This window comes from Dipodomys ordii, unplaced genomic scaffold (assembly GCF_000151885.1).
Source record: "Dipodomys ordii isolate 6190 unplaced genomic scaffold, Dord_2.0 Scaffold28, whole genome shotgun sequence".
Lineage (NCBI taxonomy): Eukaryota > Metazoa > Chordata > Mammalia > Rodentia > Heteromyidae > Dipodomys > Dipodomys ordii.
Genome location: NW_012267244.1, coordinates 12,329,841 through 12,353,850, shown reverse-complemented (window position 1 = coordinate 12,353,850; position 24,010 = coordinate 12,329,841). Strand labels below are relative to the sequence as shown.

Genomic DNA, 24,010 nt, shown 5'->3' with positions numbered 1-24,010 from the left:
TATGACAGAAAAAGAAGAAGTCATATGCAAACCAAACCAGATGATCCGGTGGGGGGATCCACAGACTGATCCTGACCAAAAGGCAAAATGGCAAAGGAGAAAATTAAGCCATTCCCTACAAGTTAAGACATTTAGAAATATCCTTTAAGAGCTTTTCTCAATTTGGCCTCCACATAATGCAGGGTGTTGTTACAGAGAGACAATCTTCTGAAAGATCTTCATCTTTTGTCCTCTTGGCTTTAGAAAGGCAGGAATCTGGTGAAAATAGCTCAGGTAGTAACCCTTTAAGAAAATTCTAGGTATCTAGGTAACATGCAATGTTTGTATTAGAGGGAAAAGACATTCCAGGTGGCATAACAGCAAAACTTTTTTTCTTCTTAAAAACCTTCAGAAATCATGCTTACTATATAGATTGGTATGTTTGAAGAACTTGCCTGAAAAGAGCTTGAAGCAGGGCTAAGTCTCTTGGATCAATCACCAAAGAGACTTTGCATGGTTCAGCCAATGAATCTGATGTGTTAAGTTTGCCTAATTACAATTTTCATTTTTATCCTGTCGAGAATACCTTGGTGAGGTGTCAGACTCTGGTGGGCAGGTAGGGGGGAGGGCTCAGGTCAGTGGCTGGTCACCTTTTATGAAGGTTTTGAAAAGCAAGTCCTTCCTTTTGAATTATGCAAGAGAATTTAATTTTGCTATGATTCTTTGGTAGATTTTAAATATTAAAGATAGACCTTAAAAAAGATACCACTATGCTTTTGCTATGTTATAAATTTGTTTTGACATAAAAGTATGAAAGAAATGTGAGCTCATTCTTGTGGATAATATGTAACTTTATTTTGTGCATCTCTTCCACACCAAGGATCAGCTTTCCAAGGATCAGCTTTTGCATGTGAAATAAGATTTCAGTTAAAGTTCTTACCAAGGACACATATTGGGCACTGGAAAAAGCTGAAGAGAATTTTTTGCCTGAAAGTGTAAAACAAAAGAATCTGGGGTGGAGAAAGGTATGAGAAAACTTACAGAGGTTACTAAGACTACCACAAAAAACAGCTCAGAACACTCACGTAGCATGTGAGGAACCTGGGGGTTTGAGCCCTAGCACTGGGGAGAAAAAAATCCTTCCAGTCATAGAGCTCTTGATATGCCCTGCTATTTGTAATTCAATTATATAACATAATTAGGGGAAAAAATGAACACAAAGTCCATTTGGACTAGAGAAGAAAAAGTTCTGAGAGACCGTGCAATTCTAGGGACTGCTGCCCCTAACCAGCACTCATTGCTCAGGTATGTACTGGGAAACAGCTGGAAGACCTTTTCAGTTTTCATTATCCTGTCTTGGTTTCCTTATTGAGTAGAATACTAGGAGAAACAAAAGTACTGTGAGTTTACAGGTCTGCTGTTGAATTGGAATTTAGGACCACAGTAAAGAGAGGTAAAGAGAGGTCCAAAGGTTCACTGAAAGTAAAACCACACAATAACAGGCTATGGGAAGAGCTGCTCTGGGCTGAGGGCAGTATTTGTGTACCAGTTCTGAGCAGAGTCCTGAGCACTCAGAGTCACCCCTCTTCTGGACATTGCTTCTCAGCTTTCCTCCCATGACACTGAGTAGTCACAATGACGTTTCCCTGCTACTCTGAAGGAGGTGTTACCATGGGAGGCAAATCACTACACCTTAGAAACAAAAGACCTGAAAAAGATGCCTGGCCTTCTTTAGCATACTGGCTGGCTACTATTCTAAAAGACTGACCATCTTGTGTGCTGAGGTGCATAGAGCCTCTCATATAAGATACAAACAGTTGCAATATATATTAGGCCAGTTTTCAGCCAGAACTAAAAAAGTTTCTGATATTCAAACTGAGTTATAGAAAAAAAACCCAACCCAGGTGGAAGAACTAATTGAAGTTGGCCTGTTGATGAAGATAAACATGTTACTGAGGCACATTCTTCTAGCCTTGAGGTATGCAGGCAAAGGTGAGGTCATACCTGACTGAGAGAGAGGGTCAGGCTGATGTAGGGTTCCAAGGAAATGTTTTCCAGAGGCACGTGATAATTCATTTATCAGTCCCAAGGACAAAACTTCCAAGATATAACAAAGATCAAATTATATCATGTATATGATCCAATTAAAAAATTCTTAGCCCTCTTACACTGTATTCTCGAGATTACAATAATAAAAAAATCAAATTACATTTATATGAAACTTTTATCAAAAGAAATCAAATCCATTTTTATGAAATTGTATAGTACAACTATTTTCCAGTGGGTATTTTCTTCCGTCACGGTATTTATAATTTCATTTACATTTGTATTAATTTTTAAATTAGAAAACAAAAGCAAGTCAAGGTTTTTATTTGCAAATCTCCCTTCAGTTTCCAGGCTGGTACCACATGGTGCTCTTGGTTGTCCTCCAGACATGCGCTGCTATCAAAGATCCCCAGTTTCCGGAGCATGCAGGCCTCGACTCATTAGGAATGCTTTTTGGTTTGGCTCACGTTTCAAGAAATTCTGGAGCATATCCATGCCGTCCAGAGATCCCCCAGGTTTCAGGATTAGATTTCTGTATTTCATTCCAACCTAATAAAACAAAACATCGTGCCTAATAATTCATGGTCACAGCAATTCTCCAGATCTTTAGACACAAAAGAGAAAGGGGCGAGAGAAACAAAGGGGACTTGAGCCTTGCTCTGGTTAGATGTTCTCTTCAGCTATGGCTATGCAGAAGTTATCTTGGTGGCTAAAACACTTGGAACTAAAACTTCAAGTTTTCTACATTGTCTTTTATTGCTCTCTCCTTAGATTCTCAGGGGTTAGCCGACAAACAGGCAAACCACACAAAGCACAAAGGCATATATGACATGTTCTACCAGTCATCCCATTTCAAAGGCACTTTCAATAGGTTTAGCCATGCAAGTGTTCCAGAAAGCTACAGATGGGTTCTGGGAGCCTAGAAATAGGACCACAACTGTCAGGAGGCTTTGGCTGCTTTTATGAGAGGCCCCCAGAAAACCACCCCAACAAAATCAACCCTAGTCTCTCGACCATTGCAGGCTAAGGCCCTTCTGAGGGGTCTTCACAGGGAATGAGAATCTTTGTGGCTTTATCTAAGGATAGAGGCCTGGAATTTTAAGACATACCACAGTTGTCTTGCCTTTATTTATGTCAACACAGGAGCAGATAAACTGAAAGAAAACAGCTGGAACTCTGTATTAGTATTATGAGATATTTTCAGTTCCCTTTCAGAGTTTCCTTTAGGGAAACAAGGCAAGACAGTCAAATGAATGAAGATTCTAAGTTCACAGTGGATCCCTGAAGTTTACATGCACATGATGTGACCAAACTCATTATCTTTACAGACAAGAAAAACTATGCATTGCCAGAGACAAAGCAACCTAACCTATGACTTAATACAAGATTCTGCTTGGTGCAACAGTCAGCAATAAATTAAACTTTTAAGGAGAAATCAGACAAGTTGGATGTAAAATGATTTAATGTCCTACAGGGCCATAAAACTAAAACTTAACAATCATCTATAGGCTGACATCTAAAGTCAGTCTGAAATTTTGTTAGGAGTAAATAGCCAAACAAAGTTGCATTCTGATACAATTCTTAATACTGTCCAACAGAAATATGAGGTACATGCGTAACTTCAAATAGTCTATTAATCACATTTTAATTATCATTAGTTTCTATGACTGTCTTGGGGGTTGAACTCAGGGCCTGGGCATTGTTCCTGAGCTTTTTTTCACTCAAGGCTAGCATTCTACTGATTGAGCCACAACTCTATTCTGGCTTTTTGGTGGTTAATTGGAGATGAGTTTCACTGACTTTCCTACCTGAGCTAGCTTTGAACCAAGATCCTCAAATCTCAGCCTTCTAAGTAGTGAGGATTACAGGAATAAACCTGTAAATTAAAATTAATTTTAATGAAAGATTTTACTGAAACTCCTTTAAGATGGACACGGTGGCATAAACCCATTGACCCAGCTACTTGGGAGGCTGAGGTGCAAGGAACACTTGAACCTACAAGTTGGACACAGCCTAGGCAATATAGAGAGATCCCTAGCCTCTTCCCTGAACTCAGGTGTCATCATTCCCACATAGAAAATACAGAAATTATTGAGGTTTTTGTTGTTTACTAAGTCCTTAACCCCCATTCAGTTGTTGCATCAGCTTTATTTCATATGGCCTTCCAACTAGTCAGGTCTTGGGCCTGCAGTACAGCTTGTAGGTGGTTCTAATATTTCACTAAAAGGGCACATGGTGATCTTAGGAGAAGGTCTGTAATCACTGATAATGGACTTCCTGAATCTCTGGTGATAAGGATTAGGAACTAGCTTTAGTTTGTTTTAGGAAAAATGCCAAAAAAATGATACCTCATTTCTTGTATCATCTGCAGCAATATTACTGTCAACCTAGATTCTAAAATAGAAGCATAGTTTGCCTTGTCATAAACTTTGTTATTGTAAGCAGGAGTCCATCAGAGCTCTAGTCCAACCACACTTTACCTCCTCCTTCCCTTTCTCTCATTGCTCAGTGTGTCTAAATATGACTAATGTTTCCAATTAGTGGTGCAGCTCTCTGGGCTTAAGTCATATAGAAGTTAAATTTATCTGCAAAATTACAAAAGTGTTTTAAACCTTTTATGAAGGAAAACTTAAAATATATACTAGTAGAACAGATAACAGGTAAACTCTCATAGACTCATTCAACTTCAATAATTATATATTATTCTCAACAATATATAAATTCTGATCTTCTTGTCTTAGCCTCCTAAAGAGTGGTATTACAGGCTACACTCAGCAATAATTAATACTTAGCTGCACAAATTCTTCATGTTCAACCTTTGCATATTTTATTCCTTTTATCTATTACAAAGGTATTATTCAATTCACAAATATTACAGAGATAGGAATGCAAATCAAAACTGAAGACCCCAAATGATGAACATCTGACAAAGTATTCTCATTTTGTGCAGAGAACTGTATGTAAGTTTGGGTGGTAAAACAAAGCAGGCATTGAGGGACTCCATGGCACTGTGAGACTGTGCCCGCCTCCTCTGCCTGGCAGAGTCATTTCAGAGCATGGCACTGTTTAGTCTCTTTACAGTCTTAGCAGTCCTTCCTCTGCTTCTGCTTCCAAACAAGTTGATTCAATTTCCTGAATTACACAGCAATGGTCTTTTAATAGTTTCATTTCCTTTGCAATGAAGTTTTGAGAAGAGTTTAAGAGTCATTTTGGTAACAGGATCTTACTTTTGTTAAGGGGAAAAAAAGGAGTGAAAGTGAATGTGTTTTGGGAAAGTATCGGGCCCTCAGGGTGAGATGTCTGAGAGACACCTGACACAGGTGTACCAAATGTTTACCTTTAGTTGTTACACCTTACCTTCACAAAAAAGAAATGTTAATGTCAAGGAAGGTAGGAAGAAGAACTCTACAACTGTAGTATTTTCGTGTCACCAATACCCTTTGGGAGGATTTGCCCACAAGAGCTCACATTAGCCTCCTATGAAGGACAATCTATGCCAGTTACCTCTGTGGTTTTGAATCTTAAAAGATTAGCATAAATCTGCTGGCAATTGTGCAAGGCTTCTCTAACACTGAGCCATGCCTCCAGTCTAACTTTTTGCTGTTTATTTTTAGAAGCAGTGTCTTCTCAGACTTTTCTGCCTGAACTTTGCTTCAAACTACAGTCCTACAGATCTGAGTCTCCTAAGTAGCTAGAATTATAGGTATACATGTGTTTGGCATCTAATAAGCTCAATAGCCTGCTTAAACATTGATTTTGAAAGCTTTCCTTCCAAGCCATTCTGCCCTCCTAGCAGCACACAGTTGGTTTTCCATAAGGGAGAAGAGATCATGGGTGGAAGAAAAGCAAAATCTTTGACAACAACAAAAGAGGGAGAGAGCAAAAGACTGGTGCTTGGTAGTCAGAGACATGTAGACAAGCAGAGCAGGGATGACTGTGGTCAGAGTAGACGCCTCCTGGAAGCATTAAACAGAATTCCAATTTGTGATGGTAGAAAGATAAACCTTTAATTTTGGGGAGGGAGAGGAGGAGAAAAAGGTTCCTTGGGTAGCAGTTTAGATTAGGTGGGAAGAGCAGTGGACTCAATGGGAAAAACTACCAGTTAAGTTCAAAGAGGTACACATATGTAAAATAATAATTAAATTAAACAGTTTTGAAGTAGAGGACACAAAGGCAACCAAAACAGTTCTTTATATTAGGGTTTTATGACCTAGAAGGGAAGCTTAAAGAATACATAATTAGGTGACAGATGTGGTAGTAAAGGTCTGTAATCTCAGCACCTGCGAGGCTCAGGCAGAAGGATCACAAGTGTGAGGCCAGCCTACACTATGAAGTGAGAGCTGTCTAAAAATGCAGCAAAACAAAAATTTAGTGACACATTAGAGCAGGAACTGGGCCCAGGATTCTGCTTAAAGAGCACTGGTACCTTTTGCCTTTGCATTATTATTGAGCCATGCAATTCTTCATGTTACTTAATGTAAACTCCAGCCTCTTCCTTATGGCATGACAGACTAAAATGTAACAGTGATATCAAACTATTTCTTCTGAAGTGATACTTGGTTGTACTTCTCATTCATGGAGGAAAGAAACAAAGCTTAGCCATTTATCTAAGTGCAAAAGAGGAAGGCAATTCTGGCTTAACAATGTAATTGCCTTTGAGTCCACAGGTCCATTACCTCTTAGGAAATTTTCCCACAATGAAGTTGCCTTATTAAAAAAAAATGGCCCTAGTTAAAATGCTTCCATCTTTTCAACCCTGTGATTAGCTGCTGGATTTTGCAATGACATTTGGTGACCTTACAGATATCCTTAACGAGCACCCGGAGCTTGCTGGAAAAGCCTGACTCCCAGCAGGCCTTCCATCACCCTTGAGATGTAGGAGTTACATATAATAACTTGTTATTATACACTTTCTCCATGCTGTACTACAACAAAGGCTTTAGTAACATGTAATGAATTCAGCAAGTGGTTAAATGTGATATCTACTTACAAGAGGATTTTAAAAAAAATTTACACATGGATCACAGATAACAAGCTTTTGGGCTTTTTGAGCTTTTGGATATAGATCACCAAGGAGAATGAAAAGAACTACCATAAAATATTCTACTGCCACCATTTGGGATTCTGCCACGCGGCAGGATTCAGAAGGCCCCAGCTTTATAGCTGTCCCTCTTATTGTTTTTCCAGTGAGCAAGCAGCACACATTCTACAGTTCTGCTTGTCAGGATCTGAAATGGTTCTCAGAGAAGAGCCCTGGGCTTTGTAGAACAGCAAGAAGTTGCAAGAGAAGGCCTGGGGGCTCCCGTCTGTACTGTGAAACCAGTTATATCCACAGCATGTGATCTCCTGGCCCTCTAGCACTCAGGTGCTTGGGGACAAACAGGCACTGACTTCTGGAAAAGCCATCCTGCTATCTTCTCAAAACGACCCAAACACACCTCAGGGAGAGGAAGGTCTTGAGATAGTGGTCTGTATGAGAGACAGTCATGCCTCTGATTCCCATGACTGCAGCCCAAAGCAAGCATTACTTTATGCCACAGAAATTCACAGAACCTAAAGCACATCTACAACTCTTGAACACTCAAGGTAAGGCCATCTTTTTCAGTGTCAGCTAAAGCTAAAACCTTGACCATGGCCCAAAATATCATGCAGTGTCTTGGTCTGAAGAACAGTAATTTTTTTTGTAATCATCACACACAACTGTAATAACAATCTAAGCTTTTTTTTTTTGTAGAACCAGATTATTATCCCAAGGATCAATCTTTAATAAGTGAGTGTGAATTATGTAAGGCAAGTGTTAGGAATAAATATTTAAGGCCCAACACCAGTGGCTCACAATTGTAATCCTAGTTACTCAGGAGGCTGAGATCTGAGGATCATGGTTCAAAGCCAGCTCTGGCAGGAAAGTTCATGAGACTCTTATCTCCAATAAACACTCAGAAAACTGGAAGTGGCACAGTGGTTCAAGTGATAGAGTGCTAGCGTTGGGCTGAAGAGCTGAGAGGGAGAGCATTAAGGCCCAGAGTCCAAACCCCATGATTGACCAAAAAAAAAAAAAGAGTAAATATTCATAAAACAAAACAAAGAACTCACAAAACAACAATTCACTATAGGAGGGAATAAAAATTTTAAAGGCTGATTCTCACCAGGTATGATGGTATATGCCTGTAATACCAGCTTTTAGGAGGCTGAGACAGGAGGATTTGGGGTTTAAGGGCTAAAGCCTGGGCTATAGTGTGAGACCTGTCTCCACCAGCCCCTAGTGAAGATCAGGTATGTGTGTAGGGGGATGTGGGGGAACAGGGGGAGCTTCTTGCTGATTTTTAGAACTAGGTCTGATATTGTTATGACAGTAATGGAGCAGAAATGACATGATACTTCACAGCATTTGATAGGAAAGAAAAAAAAAACCTCAAAAGGAAGGATTCAAACTAGCCTGCTGGCCCAATATGTATAATACACATGGCCCCATGAATCCAGAATTTCAGGGAAACTGCAAATTGATCATAGGAAGAACTCCAAATTGTTGGGCTCTTGCTTTCTCCAAGTCACTCCAGCTCCTCTTTGTTTGAATGAAGAACAGTATGGCTGCTTGCCAAGGGTGGAGCTTGAGAATAAGCTGCGCCGGGGAAGCAGGACCCTGGGATCTACAGGAGTCAGTAACAGGGCTGCTACCTGGACAGCAAGGAGGAGAGGGTCCTGGGGCTGTGGCCATGATGGCAAAACATACAGGTGAGTGAGGGAGGTAGGCCAAGAGAGGGAGTGACTAACCCCTACCCCCCTCTCCAGGGAGGTCTGGGGGCGTCACCACTGAGCCAGGAAGGCCTTGTAGATGGACTTTCACCTTTTATCTCTTTAAAACATTGTTTTCCATTTTCTAAAACTATCTATGCACCTTGTCAGGGGTGGGGTATATATAGTTATGGTCATTGCAGGCAGGCCTTGAAATTCAATACATTGAGAAGGTTATTTTCAAAGTGAAATTCAAATAAACCTAGGCCCATCAGTGATGTTATAAATATCCAAATGGCCCTTAGCAGAAGAGGTTCCCTGGATCCTATCTGAACATAGGAAGAGCTCCATAAAAAGGACAGAGAAAAGTTAATCACTTGTAAGTTTTATCTCCCAAAGAGGACCACTGACAACATCATGGTATATGTTTTCTAAGCATTATTTTAAAATCAAAATTTGTAGCCAGGCACCAGTGGCTCACGCCTGTAATCCCAGCTACTCAGGAGGCTGAGATCTGAGGATCACAGTTCAAAGCCATCCTGGGCAGGAAAGTCTGTGAAACTCTTATCTCCAATAAAAATTACTAGAAAACCGGGTGCTGTGGCTTAAGTGGTAGAGCGTTTGCCTAGAGTTGAAGAGCTTAGGGATAGCACCCAAGCCCAGAGTTCAAGCCCCACGACCAACCAAAAAAAAATCAAAATTTGCATCCCTTTTTATAAAATATTTTATAAAGTGTTTAAAATTTTCTGTAGTTGTTAAATCCAACCTTCTAGACATAGGCAAAAAGATTACCGAAGCCCGTCCCGACCATATGCTCTTATTCACTATTTGGTTCAGAGATTGGAAAGATCACTTTAGGTTACCTTTCTCCTTTTCTCTTCTCTTTTCTCTCTCTACAAAACCCCTACCCTCACTTTCTTTTCTTTTCTTTTTTTGTGTCAGTCATGGGGCCTGAAGTCTGGGCCAAGGTGCTGTCCCTCAGCTCTTCAGCTCAAGGCTAGCGCTCTACCACTTGAGCCACAGTGCCACTTCTGGCTTTTTCTGCTTATGTGGTGCTGAGGAATCGAACCCAGGGCCTCATGCATGCAAGGCAAGCGCTCTACCACTGAGCCACCTTCCCAGCCCCTCTCTTCTTTTTTGATCCAAAGCCTTGTTGTAAAGACAATCTGGCCTTGCATTTCAGATCATTCTCAGCTTCCCAAGTGCTGGGACTATAAGTATGTACCCAATGCCCAGCTTAAACAATCACTTTTAGTATATGTTCCATAAATTAGCTTCTTTTTTCCCCCCCTAGGTGAGATCTTTAAGAATGGTAAGAATGTGGCTTGGTGGTAGAGTGCTTGCCTACTGTGCATGAAGCTCTGGGTTTGATTCCTTGGAACCATATAAACAGAAAAAGCCAAAATGGTGCTGTGGCTCAAGTGGTAGAGTGCTAGCTTAGAGCAAGAGAAGCTCAGGGACAGAGCCCAGGCCCCAAGTTTAAGCCCCAGGACTGGCACCAAAAAAAAAAAAAAAGGGTAGGATTTTGATATATCCAGAAAAAAAGAGCATACATTTTAAGTGGAAGAAATAGATATGAGACAGTACAAGAGACACAAGATGTACTGGAAAATAAGGAAGAGGCCTGACTGCTATGCAAAGGGCTGTGAACAAAGACAGGAATGACAAGCCAGGAGTGAAGAAAAGCCCTTAAAATGGTGAGAGGGCCATGGGTTGAGGTGGTGGAGTAAAGTCAGGAAACCAAGGTTTGCAAACGCTGTTTCTCACATGAAGAAATGAGGCTGTGAGAAGAGCCACAGAACAGCAGCTCTAGAGATGTGAGTTTGTGTGGAAGCACTTTTCCCAGATAGTAAGGACTAGAGCTAAGAGAGTTTCTGTGATGGGAGAAAGGTAGGTAGGTATTTTGAAGTGTAAAATGAACATTCACAAATCTAAGATGCTTCAAATACTTCACAAATCCCAAATCTAAGATGCTTCAAAATCTGAAACTTTTAAGGGCCAACAGGACACTCAAAGCATTTTAGACTGAGGAATATTTTTGGATTTCTTCTTCTTCTTCTTCTTTTGGACTAGAAATGCTCATGGGACAGTATGCAAATATTCCAGAATCTTAAAAAAAAACAAACCAAAACAACCTTTAAGTTTGAGCCAGGTGCTGGTGGTTCACACCTTTAATCCTAGCTACTCAGGAGACTGAGATCTGGGGATTATGGTTTGAAACTAGCATGAGCAGGAAAGTTCCTGAGACTCTTATCTCCAATTAACCACCATTATGTACATGCCCCCCCACAAAAAGAAAAAAAGGCTGGAAGTGAAGCTGTGGCTCAAGTGGTAGAGTGTTAGCCTAGAGCAAAGAAAGCTCCTAGAGCAAAATAGCTAGACCCTAACTTCAGGCCCTAGGACTGGCACCAAACAACAACAACAACAAACCTTTAAAAACTAAACCCTACTCTTTCCCCCTCCATCTCTTCCTGAAGGCATTAAGGATGGAAATCAAAGCTTCATGCTTACTAGACAAGTGCTCTACCATCGAGCTATATACCTAGTCTAATTCTTTTACTAAGGAGAGATTGGGCAGAGGGATGATAAAAGGAGTGACACTGATCTTGAGTAAGTTTCAGTCCAGCCTGGGTACCCAGGGAGCTTATCTCAATAAACAAACAAAAATCCCAAAGCAAAAACAAAAACACCAACAAAGGAAGGAGGAGGAGGTGGAGGAAGAAGAGGAAGAGATTGCTGACTGAGGAGAGAGGGGTGAGGACTTGGAAAAAAATCCATAGGGGACATGGAACAGAATTACATAGTAACTCCAGTTCTGTTGGAGAGCATGACTGGGTAGGGCTAAGGGAATCCTGCAATATTCCTCAGAACACTCTGAATTCCATAAGTGCCATCTCTACATGAGATAGTAGAGGAATGAAGGGCTAGGGACTAGCTGAAAGTCAGGTAATAGAAGAGGCTTAAGGGGACCTACCCATTGGGTTGGGAGATGGAATTCTTGGAAATAATTGTGTGCACAAGGTATGGGTAGCTTGATGGTCTTTTGTAGTCAGGAAAGCAGGAAGGAAATGGTGGTCTAAATACATAGCTGGTTATGATGGCAAACGCTTGTAATCTGAGTACTTGGGGAAGAAAGGAGGGCTTGAGATCTAGGACAGCTTGGCCTACCAAGCAAATTCCAAGCTAGCCTGGGAAATATAGCAAGACTTTGTCTCAAAAGCAAAAACAATAAATCAAAAAACAATGACAAAAATGATACCACGTATTTCCATATAAGGGTGCTATGCAGTCTAGAACAAATCAGTTGACTAAATAAAGAAAACCTGACTCTAGTAATTTGTCCTATTTCTGAATCAAACAGAATTCAAAAACACATTGGGAAAGACACCAGCGTGAGAAATACTGTGACAGCTGAGTCTTCCTTCAGCATGGACGTTGGGGCTGTAACACAGGAAGTTTTGGCTGGCAGCCAGCCACCTGGCAGTCACCTCGCTGTACATGGGAAGGAATGGCTCAGGTTAATAAAGCAGCTTAAGTTACCCAGAGGCGTTCAGGTTACAAACTATGTAGTAGGTGGAGTACATCAGCCACAGGGAGTAGAGTACCTCCCACAGTACATGACAAAGAAAGTATATGAAGAATATCAAAACACAGGGAGGCCATTTACACTGGAAAGCAGTTTACCTTTCGCTCGCAGCCTCCTGTAAAATGAAGATGCTGTATGGCACATGTCAAAACTAGCAGCTATAAATTCTTGAATGTGTAAACAAGGCTTTGAATTTTTTAATCATGCAATATACTGGAATGTTAATAGGCAAGAAAATTCAGTAGGGTTTGTTTTTATTTTAGGTCTACAGAATTAGAGCTAAACACCTGTATTCTTAACCTTAATGCTGTATGGCAGTTTGAGAAGGAGAAAGGCCTTGAAGTTAAAAGCTGCAACCTAAACCTCTTGCTCTAAACTCTACACAAAAGAGTTAAAAAAGCATTACAAAATTAACAAAAGGAAACACACAATACCTCTGGATTCATTATTCCTTCTTTTTTAAAACAGCTGTAAAACATGTCCATGGAAAATACTTCACTCCAAAGATATCCATAATATTGGCCATCATATCCCCCAGCCAAGTGTCCAAAAGTAGCTGGCATATTTGTACCTCACACACACAAAAAGAGAGAGATACATTTCAATCAATGTGAGAGAAGATGTTAATTATCAAGTTATCAGTTAGCTCAGGTTTTCCTGCCGTAGTAGTCCAGTTTCGAGAGGAGGGTGTGAGATAGGATCTCACCTCTAGTACTCCTGGGATTATGTGTGCGTTTGGCCAAGATGTTTACAAACTTCACTCCTGACTGTGGCTCAACCTCTGAGCTGGTTTCGGCCCAAGCTCTGGAATGCCTAACAATAGTTTCAGAGGCTTTGTCCACACCCACAAGGTAGCTGAGTACTAAGTCAGTCCTTTCTTATCCCTTTGATATTAATGTCTTAAAAATACTCTGACAATAACTCTCTTTTTCCTCTTCTTCCTACCCCCCCCTTTCTTCTTTTTGTGGCCGTGCTGGAGGTAGACTGAACCCACCCAGGGTCTTAGTATGTCAGGCAAGTCCATGTTACACCATTGAGCATTCCGTCCTGGCCTTGTGCCACACTCCTGAATATTTAAAATGCCTCAGAAGAAAATGACACTTGTTTTAGATTACATAATTTCTGAAAAAAGAACTCTTGCTTGAAAAGCAAAACAAATTTTACCAAGTTAACCTTTGAGCTAGTACTATCTTAAAAAGGATTCTGGCTTGAGGCACAAAATTGCTGTATGGTTTAGTATAAACAGATCACCAAAGGAAGTGAACAGGCTAGAATGATTCAAATGACAATTCTTATCTTTATTATATCTATAAATGTGGCTGATTCATGTTAGTAACAATTTCCTTGCTGAAAAAAACTTCACCCTAGCAACTACATATGAATGCACACAAACATGTTGGCTTAGAATTATGTGCATATGAATGCAGACATTCTAATGAATAGAAGTAGCCCAATGCTTTCTCTGAGCTCAGAACCAGAACCAGAATCAGATTCAGAAAAAAAAGCAAATAAAAATGCCCTTTCTACCAGGTCCTTCTGAGAATCATGGGAAATCATGGTGGTATGGGAGGGAGGTGCTGGCAGTGTACAGCTCTCTGGGCTCTGGGGTGGAGGCCAATTGCTCATGCCTGGTTACATTAAACTGCTCTGAACCAGAGCCACCTTTCCTTCAAGCACATTCAGAGAGGATAAATCATAAGGGCATAAGTTTACCTGAAAGTCAAAGCCTCAGTACAGAAATCAGAAAAAATGAAATGAGGTCTGAGTAGTTCCCCTTTTCCCGTGCCCTCAGCGTCAGGAGTATGCCTTTGTGTCACAGGTACCATAAACTCAAGCAATCGCATTTCCATACCTGGGGTAGCTGCAACACCTAAAATTTCTGTGCAGTATTTAGCATATTCACTTGCAGCATCAAGTGATGTGTTGGTGTGAAGAGACTGATCCACTTTGCTCAAAACAATCTGGCGTAGGGTCAGAAGACCTAATAACATAAAGAGTGAGCATGTAATTGGAGAATAGAGACTGAGTTCTAACATCACAAGCTCACTAATGTCAAACACTGATTCTGTAAGACAGCACAAAACAAGGAGCAAGACATCTTTATTCCACATAAAATCTCAGCATTTTTTTTCATAGACATAATCCCAGGGATCTCTATTCCAACATATTCAATGTTCCCACTTCTACATATTTGCTGGGATATATTACTATTAAAGGGAAATTAAGTCTCTGAGAAAAAGTAACCAGCAATAATGCATTAAGTGATTCTTGTTGAGGTTTCTTTCCTAATTTTTTTTTATGTACCTGTGTTGACCAGTCTAGAAGCAACAAGCTTTTCAAGCATGTCATCTGTGATAGGGCTTCCATCTCTGTAATGTTTGGACAGTCTTCGGAGGGAATCAATATCCCATACCCAGTTTTCAAGCATTTGTGATGGAACCTCTACAAAGTCAGTTTCCACATTTGTTCCACTAAATCGTGCAAAATCGGTCTAGGAAGCAAACAGGTATCTTTTAATGCACTGAAGGAAAATTATCTGTATGATGAATTACAATTAAGACTGACTGAAAATTAGGTAGAATTAGAGCCAACTGTACTTTAGAATAGGTGCTAGAATAACTCTAGTTTAACTAATAATAAAATCCAGTAGCTAACATAAAAACAAGTTCAAACATTCCATTTTAAAATATATTTAATTCTTTCTGAATTACAGACAAGTTTAGACCACCAGGAAAACCTAACTGAAAAAAAAATAAGCTAAAAACAAACCTTAAAGAAATAGAAAGAAGGAAGAAGAATTTTCCACTGAAAATAAAGAGCTCCCTAAGATAAGCTAGTTCTCTCTAGCTCCTCCTCCTTGCTTATTCTTGTTTACTCAATACATGCCTTTCTGGGGCACTCATCCTACTGTTGCTTAACTACTCAAGTTTAAATCAATTGAAGAGTTACATTACAACATTCCACATTGATACCCTTTGTGTGTGGGGGGGGAGGGAGGGGGGATGTGTGTGTTAACCTGTGGTGGAAAGCCTGTGTTGGACCTCTCAGATAGTGCCTTAAAATAAGGGAATTGATCCTGTAAATTAGTAAATAAGTGGGATAAGTTAAATGTCATAAGAAAAACAAGAGATATATTTAAAAGGACTTATTCTGAGTGACTGGAAGAAAAGCTTGAAAAAAAGTTTGAAAGGGATTTTGTGTGTGTGTGTGTGTGCTGGTCCTGGGGCTTAACCTCAGAGCCTGGATACTCAAGTCCTATGCTTTGCTCAAGGGTTAATGCTCTACCACTAGAGCCACAGCTCCGCTTCCTGCTCTTCCTGCCTGGGTTGGCTTTCGACTGTGATCCTCAGATCTCAGCCTTCTAAGAAGTGAGTCTTAGAGGCCTAATGCCTGACCTAAAAGAGTTTTAAAGGGTGAGGGCATGAATTAAAAGAGCACATACCCATAGTTCAAACCCCAGTACTATCAGGACCACCCCTCCCCCCCAAAAAGTAAAAGTCTGGTAAATTCTCAAGTCAGATGCTCAAAAAGCTTTGGGGCAGAAAGATGAAGATTTCATTTAAAAAAAAAAGTTTTCAAGCTGTGTGCTTTACCCTTCACACCATCCTCCACAGAACACTTGTAAAACTGTATTTTACAGAGAAAACAGCACTATGGTCATCTGTGGAGTGGGGGTTATCGTGGTGTTGTGTTTCCCTGCACCTCTGTCCTGTTTTCTTCTGCAGATGCCTTACATTCCAACCTCCTCCCTCGGTCTTCATCCTCCCTAGGGCTCTGTGCAGAGGGTGAGGAAGAGGGACTTCACCACCGGGAAGGCAGCAGATGGGATGCCAAATCAGCAGCAAATAACCACTGTGCTTTTGGCCCAGGGCAGAAGCACAGATGTCAAAACGCAGTAACATACTCTGCCTTCCTCTCTTTATGCAAAAACACGTTTTGCTTGACTTCTCATTATAATTGTGCTGATTCTAGATAGGGAGAGCTGCAAACACAGAAGGGCCAAGAGAAATCGAATTCACCAGGCACTGGAATAGGCCACCTTTGTGGAGGACATCCCACTCAAACATTCTCACAGAGTCAGAGGTAAGGGTCTCAGAAGGAATATTTTGCCTATTCCTGAGCACAGTATTTTAAGATTACATCTTGTATCATAGATAAAACAATCTGATACAATAATTATAACAGGCAACGTCCACTGAAACTTTATGTCAGGCATTAGGTCACACTCATTACATGAATTACCTGATTTAAATCCCTGAACTATTGTATGATTATGATGCAAGCACTATTATCTCCATTTCTGAGATAAGGAAACTGAGGCATAGAGATTAATGGCACAAGTGGGATTTGAAACAAGGTACTCTGATTCCATGACCTCTGACTTTCACTATGAATGCCAGAATGCGTCCTTATCTTATACAAAAACAGAAAAAGAGTAAATAGATACTTTTAAATGTTTTATTTATTTTTTGTTGGCCATGGGGCTTGAACTCAGGGCCTGGGCACTGTCCCTCAGCTCTTCAGCTCAAGGCTAGCGCTCTACCACTTGAGCCACAGCGCCACTTCCGGCTTTTTTCTTTTTGCTTATGTGGTGCTGAGGAATCGAACCCAGGGCCTCGAGCATGCAAGGCAAGCGCTCTACCACTGAGCCACCTTCCCAGCCCCTAAATGTTTTATTTATTTATTTTTTTGTTGGCCGTGGGGCTTGAACTCAGGGCCTGGGCGCTGTCCCTGAGCTTTTCTGTTCAAAGCTAGTGCTCTACCACTTAAAGCAACAGCTCTATTTCTGGTTTTCTGGTGGTTAATTTGAGATAAAAGTCTTATGGCCTTTTCTACCCAGGCTAGGTTTGAATTGCAATTCTCAGATCTCAGCCTCCTAAGTAACTAGTATTACAAGTGTGAGCTACCAGCACTCAGCTTAAGTTATGTTTTGAGATGACTAAATTCTCTTGAGAGAGATCTAAAGACAAAAGCTATCTATTGAATTTCCCCTCTATGTGAAAATTAAAGCAAGATTTCATTTATTTCTGAAGAAATCTGACTTCCTCTTAACGCTGGGAGAATTTTCAAAGATCAAAATTGATACTGAGGCCAAGTACCAGTGGCTATAATCATAGCTACTCAGGAGACTGAGGTCTGAGGATCACTGTTGGAAACAATCCTGGGCAGGAAAGTCTGTGAGAATCTTTTTTTTTTTTTTTCTGTGAGAATCTTATCTCCAGTTAAGCACCAAAAAGCCTGAAATGGACTCATGGCTCAAGTGGGAGAGTGCTAGCCTATAGCAAAAAAGCTCCTAATCAGCATTCAGGTCCTAAGTTCAAGCCCTATTATCAGCACAAAAACAAAGAAACAAAACCACCATCACAAACAACAAAAACCCCAGATGATAATGAAGTGTGAAGACAAGCCTTTGTAACTGCATCTAGAACTTGGGGTTCTAAAACACTAACTGAATAATGTTATAATATATAGTTTAAAAACAGATACTAATAGAGAAAATAAAAACAAGTTACTTATAAGCTACCACAACATAAGCTTAGTATATCCAGCTCAAATGAAGGTTTTTTAATATTTGCAATGAGGGGAGGATCTAAATCTAAATCACATCTATGTAACAAACTAAATCAATTTAAATAGCAACAAAATGTGCTAGCAAGAGTGCACACACACACACACACACACACACACGTGTGAGAAGAAATGTTCAATATCCAGAAAAAAATATGAACAAATGAGTAACTCATGAGTTAAGAGTTGAAATCGGGTAATGTAACAGTTGTGGCTGGAAGTGAGAGAAGAGAGGGCTTATTCTATCCCAAAGCCATGCTGTAGTGGGTGGGAGGGGGGAAGCATAGCTAATGAATGAACAGATCAACAATGTCTTCTAAAGAACAAAAGGAAATATTTGCTAGGAGTAAATGCTAAAAATAGCCCTGCTGCTTGTTGATTTCCCAGAAGTCAGTCCTGTTGTTTCTCAGTGAGCCCTCTGGGCAACATCATTTAAGGATATTTTTTTTTCAAATAAGGAAGGCAAAAGATCTACAAAATTTAAAAGCTCAATTTGTAGCCAACAACTAAATTCTTAGGACAAAGGATTCCATCATTAGCCTCCCAGTGCACCTGTGCATCCACAAAGAAGGCATGACAAGCCTTGCAATAGCCCCGCACAGCAGTAAGGCTACTCCACAATTCTCCATGCCTGCCATACACTCTAAAGAAGTACTTCATATCTTTCTCAATACCATCAGTCAGAGGGCACTGAAAACAGTAGCTTCTGAGCCATAGTAGCTGTTGATGCCAATAGATCACCTAGAAAAAACCTGAGTATTGTTAACTCCTATTCCCAAATAATCCAATTAACAAATCATTTTAGTGGTAATTCTTCAAAGAGTTTTAGAGCATTTTTGCTGCTAGCAATGTTTTGATTATAAAGCCTAGAAATCAATGTGCACTTAAATCTGCTTGGTTACACATTCTTGAGAGGATAAAGTTAAGTATATGGTTTTTCTTTACTGTTTTTTTTCCCGTCAATCACAGGGCTTGAACTCTGCCTGGGCACTGTCCCTCAGCTCTTCAGCTCAAGGTGAGCACTCTACCACTTAAGCCACAGAGCCACTTCCAGTTTTCTGGTGGTTAATTGGAGATAAGAGTCTCACAGACTTTCCGGCCAGGGCTGACTTTGAACCATGATCCTCAGATCTTATCCTACGAATAGCTACGATTACAGGTGTGAGCTACTAGTGCCCAGCTACTGTCTTTTAAATGAACAACAGGATTCAGAAACTATACTCCATTATAGACTTTTACAAGAGATGACTTGATGTCTAAATTCATATGTCATACTGAAGGATAGAACAAAGTGATACAAATGAACTAAAATATCATGTTTTTTAAAATTAAAAAAATTATCTTATAGTACTGGGGTTTGAATTCTGAGCCTCACACTTCTCAGCTTGCTTTTCTTTTTTTCTTGTTTTGGTCAGTCGTGGGGCCTGAACTCTGAGCCTGGGTGCTGTCCCTCAGCTCTTGAGCTCAAAGCTAGTGCTCTACCACTTGAGCCACAGCACCACTTCCGGCTTTTTCTGCTTATGTGGTGCTGAGGAATTGAACCCAGGGCCTCATGCATGCAAGGCAAGTACTCTACCACTGAGCCATCTTCCCAGCCCCTCAGCTTGCTTTTCTAACTGGTGTTCTACCACTTGAACCATACCATCAGCCCAGCTTTTTGCTGGTTATTTTGGAGATAGAGTCTAGGCAACTTTTCTGCTTATGCTGCCTTGAATGACAATCCTCTAGATCTCAGCCTCTTGAGTAGCTAGGATTATAGATGTGATTGTGCCAGGATCACTTTTACACTTTTTAAAGACTAAAGTATTACCAGTTATTGTCCTAATTAAGAGAACAGTTCTTTTTAGTGACTATAACTAAGTATTATTTTCATGATAGCAAATGCCTGGTACAAAGGTAAGGCAACTGATGAAATCAATTGTGTATTGTGTTCAGGAAAAAATACAGCCCTCAAGAGAACTGACCTGGCTAGCTAAAGTGACCCACTATTGATGGCAGTCATTCCATAGTCTACTCTGTCTGATCTACCCCTAAATCAGGGTTAATGGAATTTAGTTAACAAGGCAAGGCATTTTAAAAAATGGCCACTATCTACTAGACTTTGCCATACACAGATGGTAAACGGGTCCTAATTTTTACTTCACATGTATCTAGTGATTACTGAAAATAACAGTAGTAAATTGGATATGAATAACACTGTTCTGACTCCCTTACTAATCTTCACAACAGCTCTGTTGTTTAACGAGTCAGTATGCTACCTGTAAATAAAGGACATATTAAAAAACCCACATAATTTGGATATTTCTTGAATATTGCAAATTAAATCATAAGCTTGCCTCCACACTAGCTGTGCCTCCTATGTGCTTCCAATTTAAATTGCTCCTTTTTGGATGAGAAGTAAAAAGACTGAATTCAATGCTAAGAAGCTTGGAGTATGTCTTACTTACCACTGTATGTCCCAAATCCACCACTTGCCCAGACAGTAAGAGCTGCTCAATATATAACTGTGAAATGAACAAAGATATCCTGGAAGAGGATATCTCTCTGTGAAGATGCAGACTCAGAACCCTGAGCTCTTGATCTGACCTTTTTGCCTCCAGCCTAATACCTTCCACTGCTCTATTTTGAACACTTAATATTTTCTCACTTAATCTAATGCTATGCTTTTCACTTTTTTGCTTTTGCATTTCATGTCTCCAGACAGAACTCTAAACACTCAATACTATAACTTTTCTTTCTTTTGAACCCTTCATATAATACTTAATGTGACCTGTCATATATAGGAGATAAACAGTAAGGTATGCTTCTTAAGGAATCATCTGAGTCAGGATTGATGGTTCATACTTATAATCCTAATACTTGAGAGGCTAAGGCAGGAGGATTCAGAATTCAAGGCCAGCTTGCATTTAGTCAGATTACCTCACAAAACAAAATTAACTGAGAAGGAAAAAAAGTCATTTGAACATTTTTCTTTTTCCAATTATTTAAAAAATAATACCTACAGAAAATTCCTAAGTAAGCAACTAAAGAATGGTCCCAACAGAAATAATCACTCTGCAGGATTACACTTTGGGTAAGGACATTAGCATTTATTCTATGTATGCATACATATGAGCTTGATATGCAGAAGACACAACACAAAAACAAAAAGACAAAACAACCATATCTGATGTTAAAGTCACAAACTCTAACAGTGTTGAGGAGCTTGGGCTAGGGAGACTGGCTGGTAACAGAGGCCATAAGATTGCTGGTAAGTAGCTCAAAGTACCTCAGGATTGAAAGCTTGATGGTCAATCTATACAGAGTAATGTAACAAGATTCCTTCCATGCATGGTACTCTTAGAATACCATTTAATAACTGAGGAAAGAAGTTCATCCATCAGGAATCAAACATGAAAGAGAAAATTTGGAACACATGAAGCAGCTGCCTCTAGTATAGAGAATTAAAGAACAAGCAGACAACAGGGTGGTTAGAACTGATGGAAGACCTCAGACAAGTACCCACTAAGGCTCTAGTTTTTTTCCAGTAGGAAAGTGGAAGAAATATAAGCACCCATTTACTTTATTAAGTACTGAGGATTAGAAATGAATGAATGAATGAATGAATGCAAAGCAGGTGCTCCATGCCTGGATGGTAATGTACATAGTAAGGCTTGGCTTGTTTTTATTCTTAGCCTGTCCAGTCAGCTTGTCTAAGTCTTAGCTAGCTGTTCTGATCAAGCTTATCTTTGGCTTCCTCCAAGTATTTTATTCCTTAGCGGTAATTCTGAAGATAAATATTTACCCACATTTCTCTACAATTAATCCCCCACCGTACCTGAAATTCTAAGCTTCTCCTTCTATTTTTCCTTCAGAAATCAAAGCTGCTGTAAATTGGTAGTAATCATCAACAGAAAATAAGAACAAATAACAGTTCTGATGGCTTCCAATCACCTTTCACAAGTCTGTACTCAAAAACCAGTAAGGATAAGTTAGCATTTGTGTGTTTTCTTGAACGTAAAGTGACAAGACAGAGCATCATGGCAATTGGACTTTTATCATTTTAGTTTTACTTTTGATCCCTAAAGTACTGAATTATATATAGGATGGTTATAAGAATACTTGAAATAAACACAGGACTTTATAATTTCCCAAGTGCCTTTCCTATATTTCACTTTTCCCACATGCCAGGAAGGTTGTTAAGAGAATTGCTGTTGTCCCATTTATGAATAAAAAAATGAGATGACTGAAAGAGGTCAAATATCTTGCCACAGTCACATAGCCAAGCTCACTAAGCTATAGGTGAGCTTTCTTTTCCTAGTGGTATTGGGATCACATATATGATAGGCAGGTGTTCTGCCACTGACTTATATCTCTAACCCAACAAAGATGAATTTTATTATTTTTTTGGCAGTTTGAATGCTGAGTCTTAAGTGGTAGGCATGCACTCTACCACTGAAACCATTCCTCGTCCTTTGTGATTCAGTTTCAGATAGGATCTCATGTTTTTGTCTGGGCCAGCCCATGGACTGTAATCCTCTTACTATGTTCCCCAACACCCACCCCCACCTCCTGTGCAGCTAGGATGACTAGTATGCACTATCACGACTGGGTTGTTTGTTGAGACTGAGTTCATGGTCTGGGCCAGCCATGAACTGTCATTTTTCTGATCTTTGCTTCCAGAATAGCTGGGATTACAGATATGAGCCACCATGCCTGCCCAAAGATAACTTTTAATTCTGAGTTCTTATCATTAACATCAGAGTGCCCCTTGACAGGGTCCCTTTGTTTATAGTGCTATATAATTCAAATATTTAGAGCAGATAAGATGCTCTATTAGTCTCTTAAGAAAAACAAGAGATTATTGCTAGTCACATACTCTGAAATTTTTCACTTTTATTTGAAGGAATGGTTGTGATTCCGGTGTTTCCTTAGGATAATTACTTGTTTTTAATTCAAAACTACACTTAATGAATGACCCTACAAAGTCACTACGACTCAGGCTGCTGGGAGGCATGACTGTTGTGGTCTCTACAAATTCAGAAAGCCAGAGATTATTTTTTTTTTTTGGCCAGAGATTATATTGAGAGCGCAAAACACAAGAAAGACACAAGTCAGTAACAGATACTGGAGATACTATGTCCTAATTGCTATCTTCCAAATTACCTACTCCGCAGTGCAAACACAAGAAAATACAAGTGAAACTCAACTCTGAAGTGATGACACAGTAGACATATTGATCTAGTGCATCTACATGTTTGAAAACTGGAAGTTCCTGCCAACACATTAATATGCTTTTGTGACAAGCTCAAACAAGCTCTTCTGGTCACCAGATGTGCAGACTGTCACAACACAGAACTCCAACGCTTAGATCCCCTATCTTAAAACCAATCTTGGCAAATTTTTCATTCATTATATGGTCCTTAGGTAAGTCAGAAGTATTACTGAATATAGACAGTATGAATGATATTATTTTCCACCAGCCATTGTAGGTCAGTACTAAAGGTTTCACCATATAAACTTAGAAATATGTGGACCTGTGGCCTCAGTAGACAAAGTAGTGGTCACTGCTTCTAAATGAGAGTATATAAAAACATTATTAAAATAGTACATGGCATCTGAGTAGATAAATGAGATTTTCAAAGACAATCTTATAAAGAGATGAGCAAGCCAAGGATGGTTCTAGTACACCACTCACTGAGATGACCACATTTCATACTCATGAATGAGGGCAGGCAAAAGCTTAAGAATTGAATATAGCTATTGTTTGGGAGAGAGGGAGAGATGGAGCAAATGCAGTATAGATTAGCAGCTTAGTTTTGAGTCAGAGTACTAAAATGTTATAGTACCAAGAAATATTTTCCAATGCTACAGTAACTACCTCAAAGAGTCAAAAAAAAAAAAAGTTAAATTGCTGGGCAGCAGTGGTTCATGACTGTAATCCTGGCTACTCAGAAGGGTGAGATCTGAGTATTATGATTCAATGCCTGCCTGCGTGGGAAAGTCTGTGAGACTTTTATCTCTAATTAACAACCAAAAGGCTGAAAGTGATACTTGCCTTCAACAAAAAAAGCTCAGGGACAGTGCCCAGGCCCTGAGTTCAGGCCCCAGGAGCGGTAC

The 24,010-nt window shown here is 39.9% G+C and overlaps 1 protein-coding gene across 2 annotated transcripts in view; it reads right to left on the bottom strand.

Moving 5' to 3' along the window:
- Positions 1-812: 812 nt before the first annotated feature.
- Nln (neurolysin (metallopeptidase M3 family)) overlaps positions 813-24,010 on the bottom strand; it is an 88,500-nt gene continuing 65,302 nt past the window's right edge. For both annotated transcript variants that reach the window (XM_013015915.1, XM_013015916.1), the window contains 4 exons: positions 14,648-14,834; positions 14,196-14,324; positions 12,778-12,914; positions 813-2,574 (listed from right to left, as the gene is read on the bottom strand). In XM_013015915.1, coding sequence (XP_012871369.1) covers positions 2,425-2,574; positions 12,778-12,914; positions 14,196-14,324; positions 14,648-14,834 — 603 coding nt within the window. In that variant the 3' untranslated portion in view covers positions 813-2,424. The remainder of the gene's footprint in view (positions 2,575-12,777; positions 12,915-14,195; positions 14,325-14,647; positions 14,835-24,010) is intronic.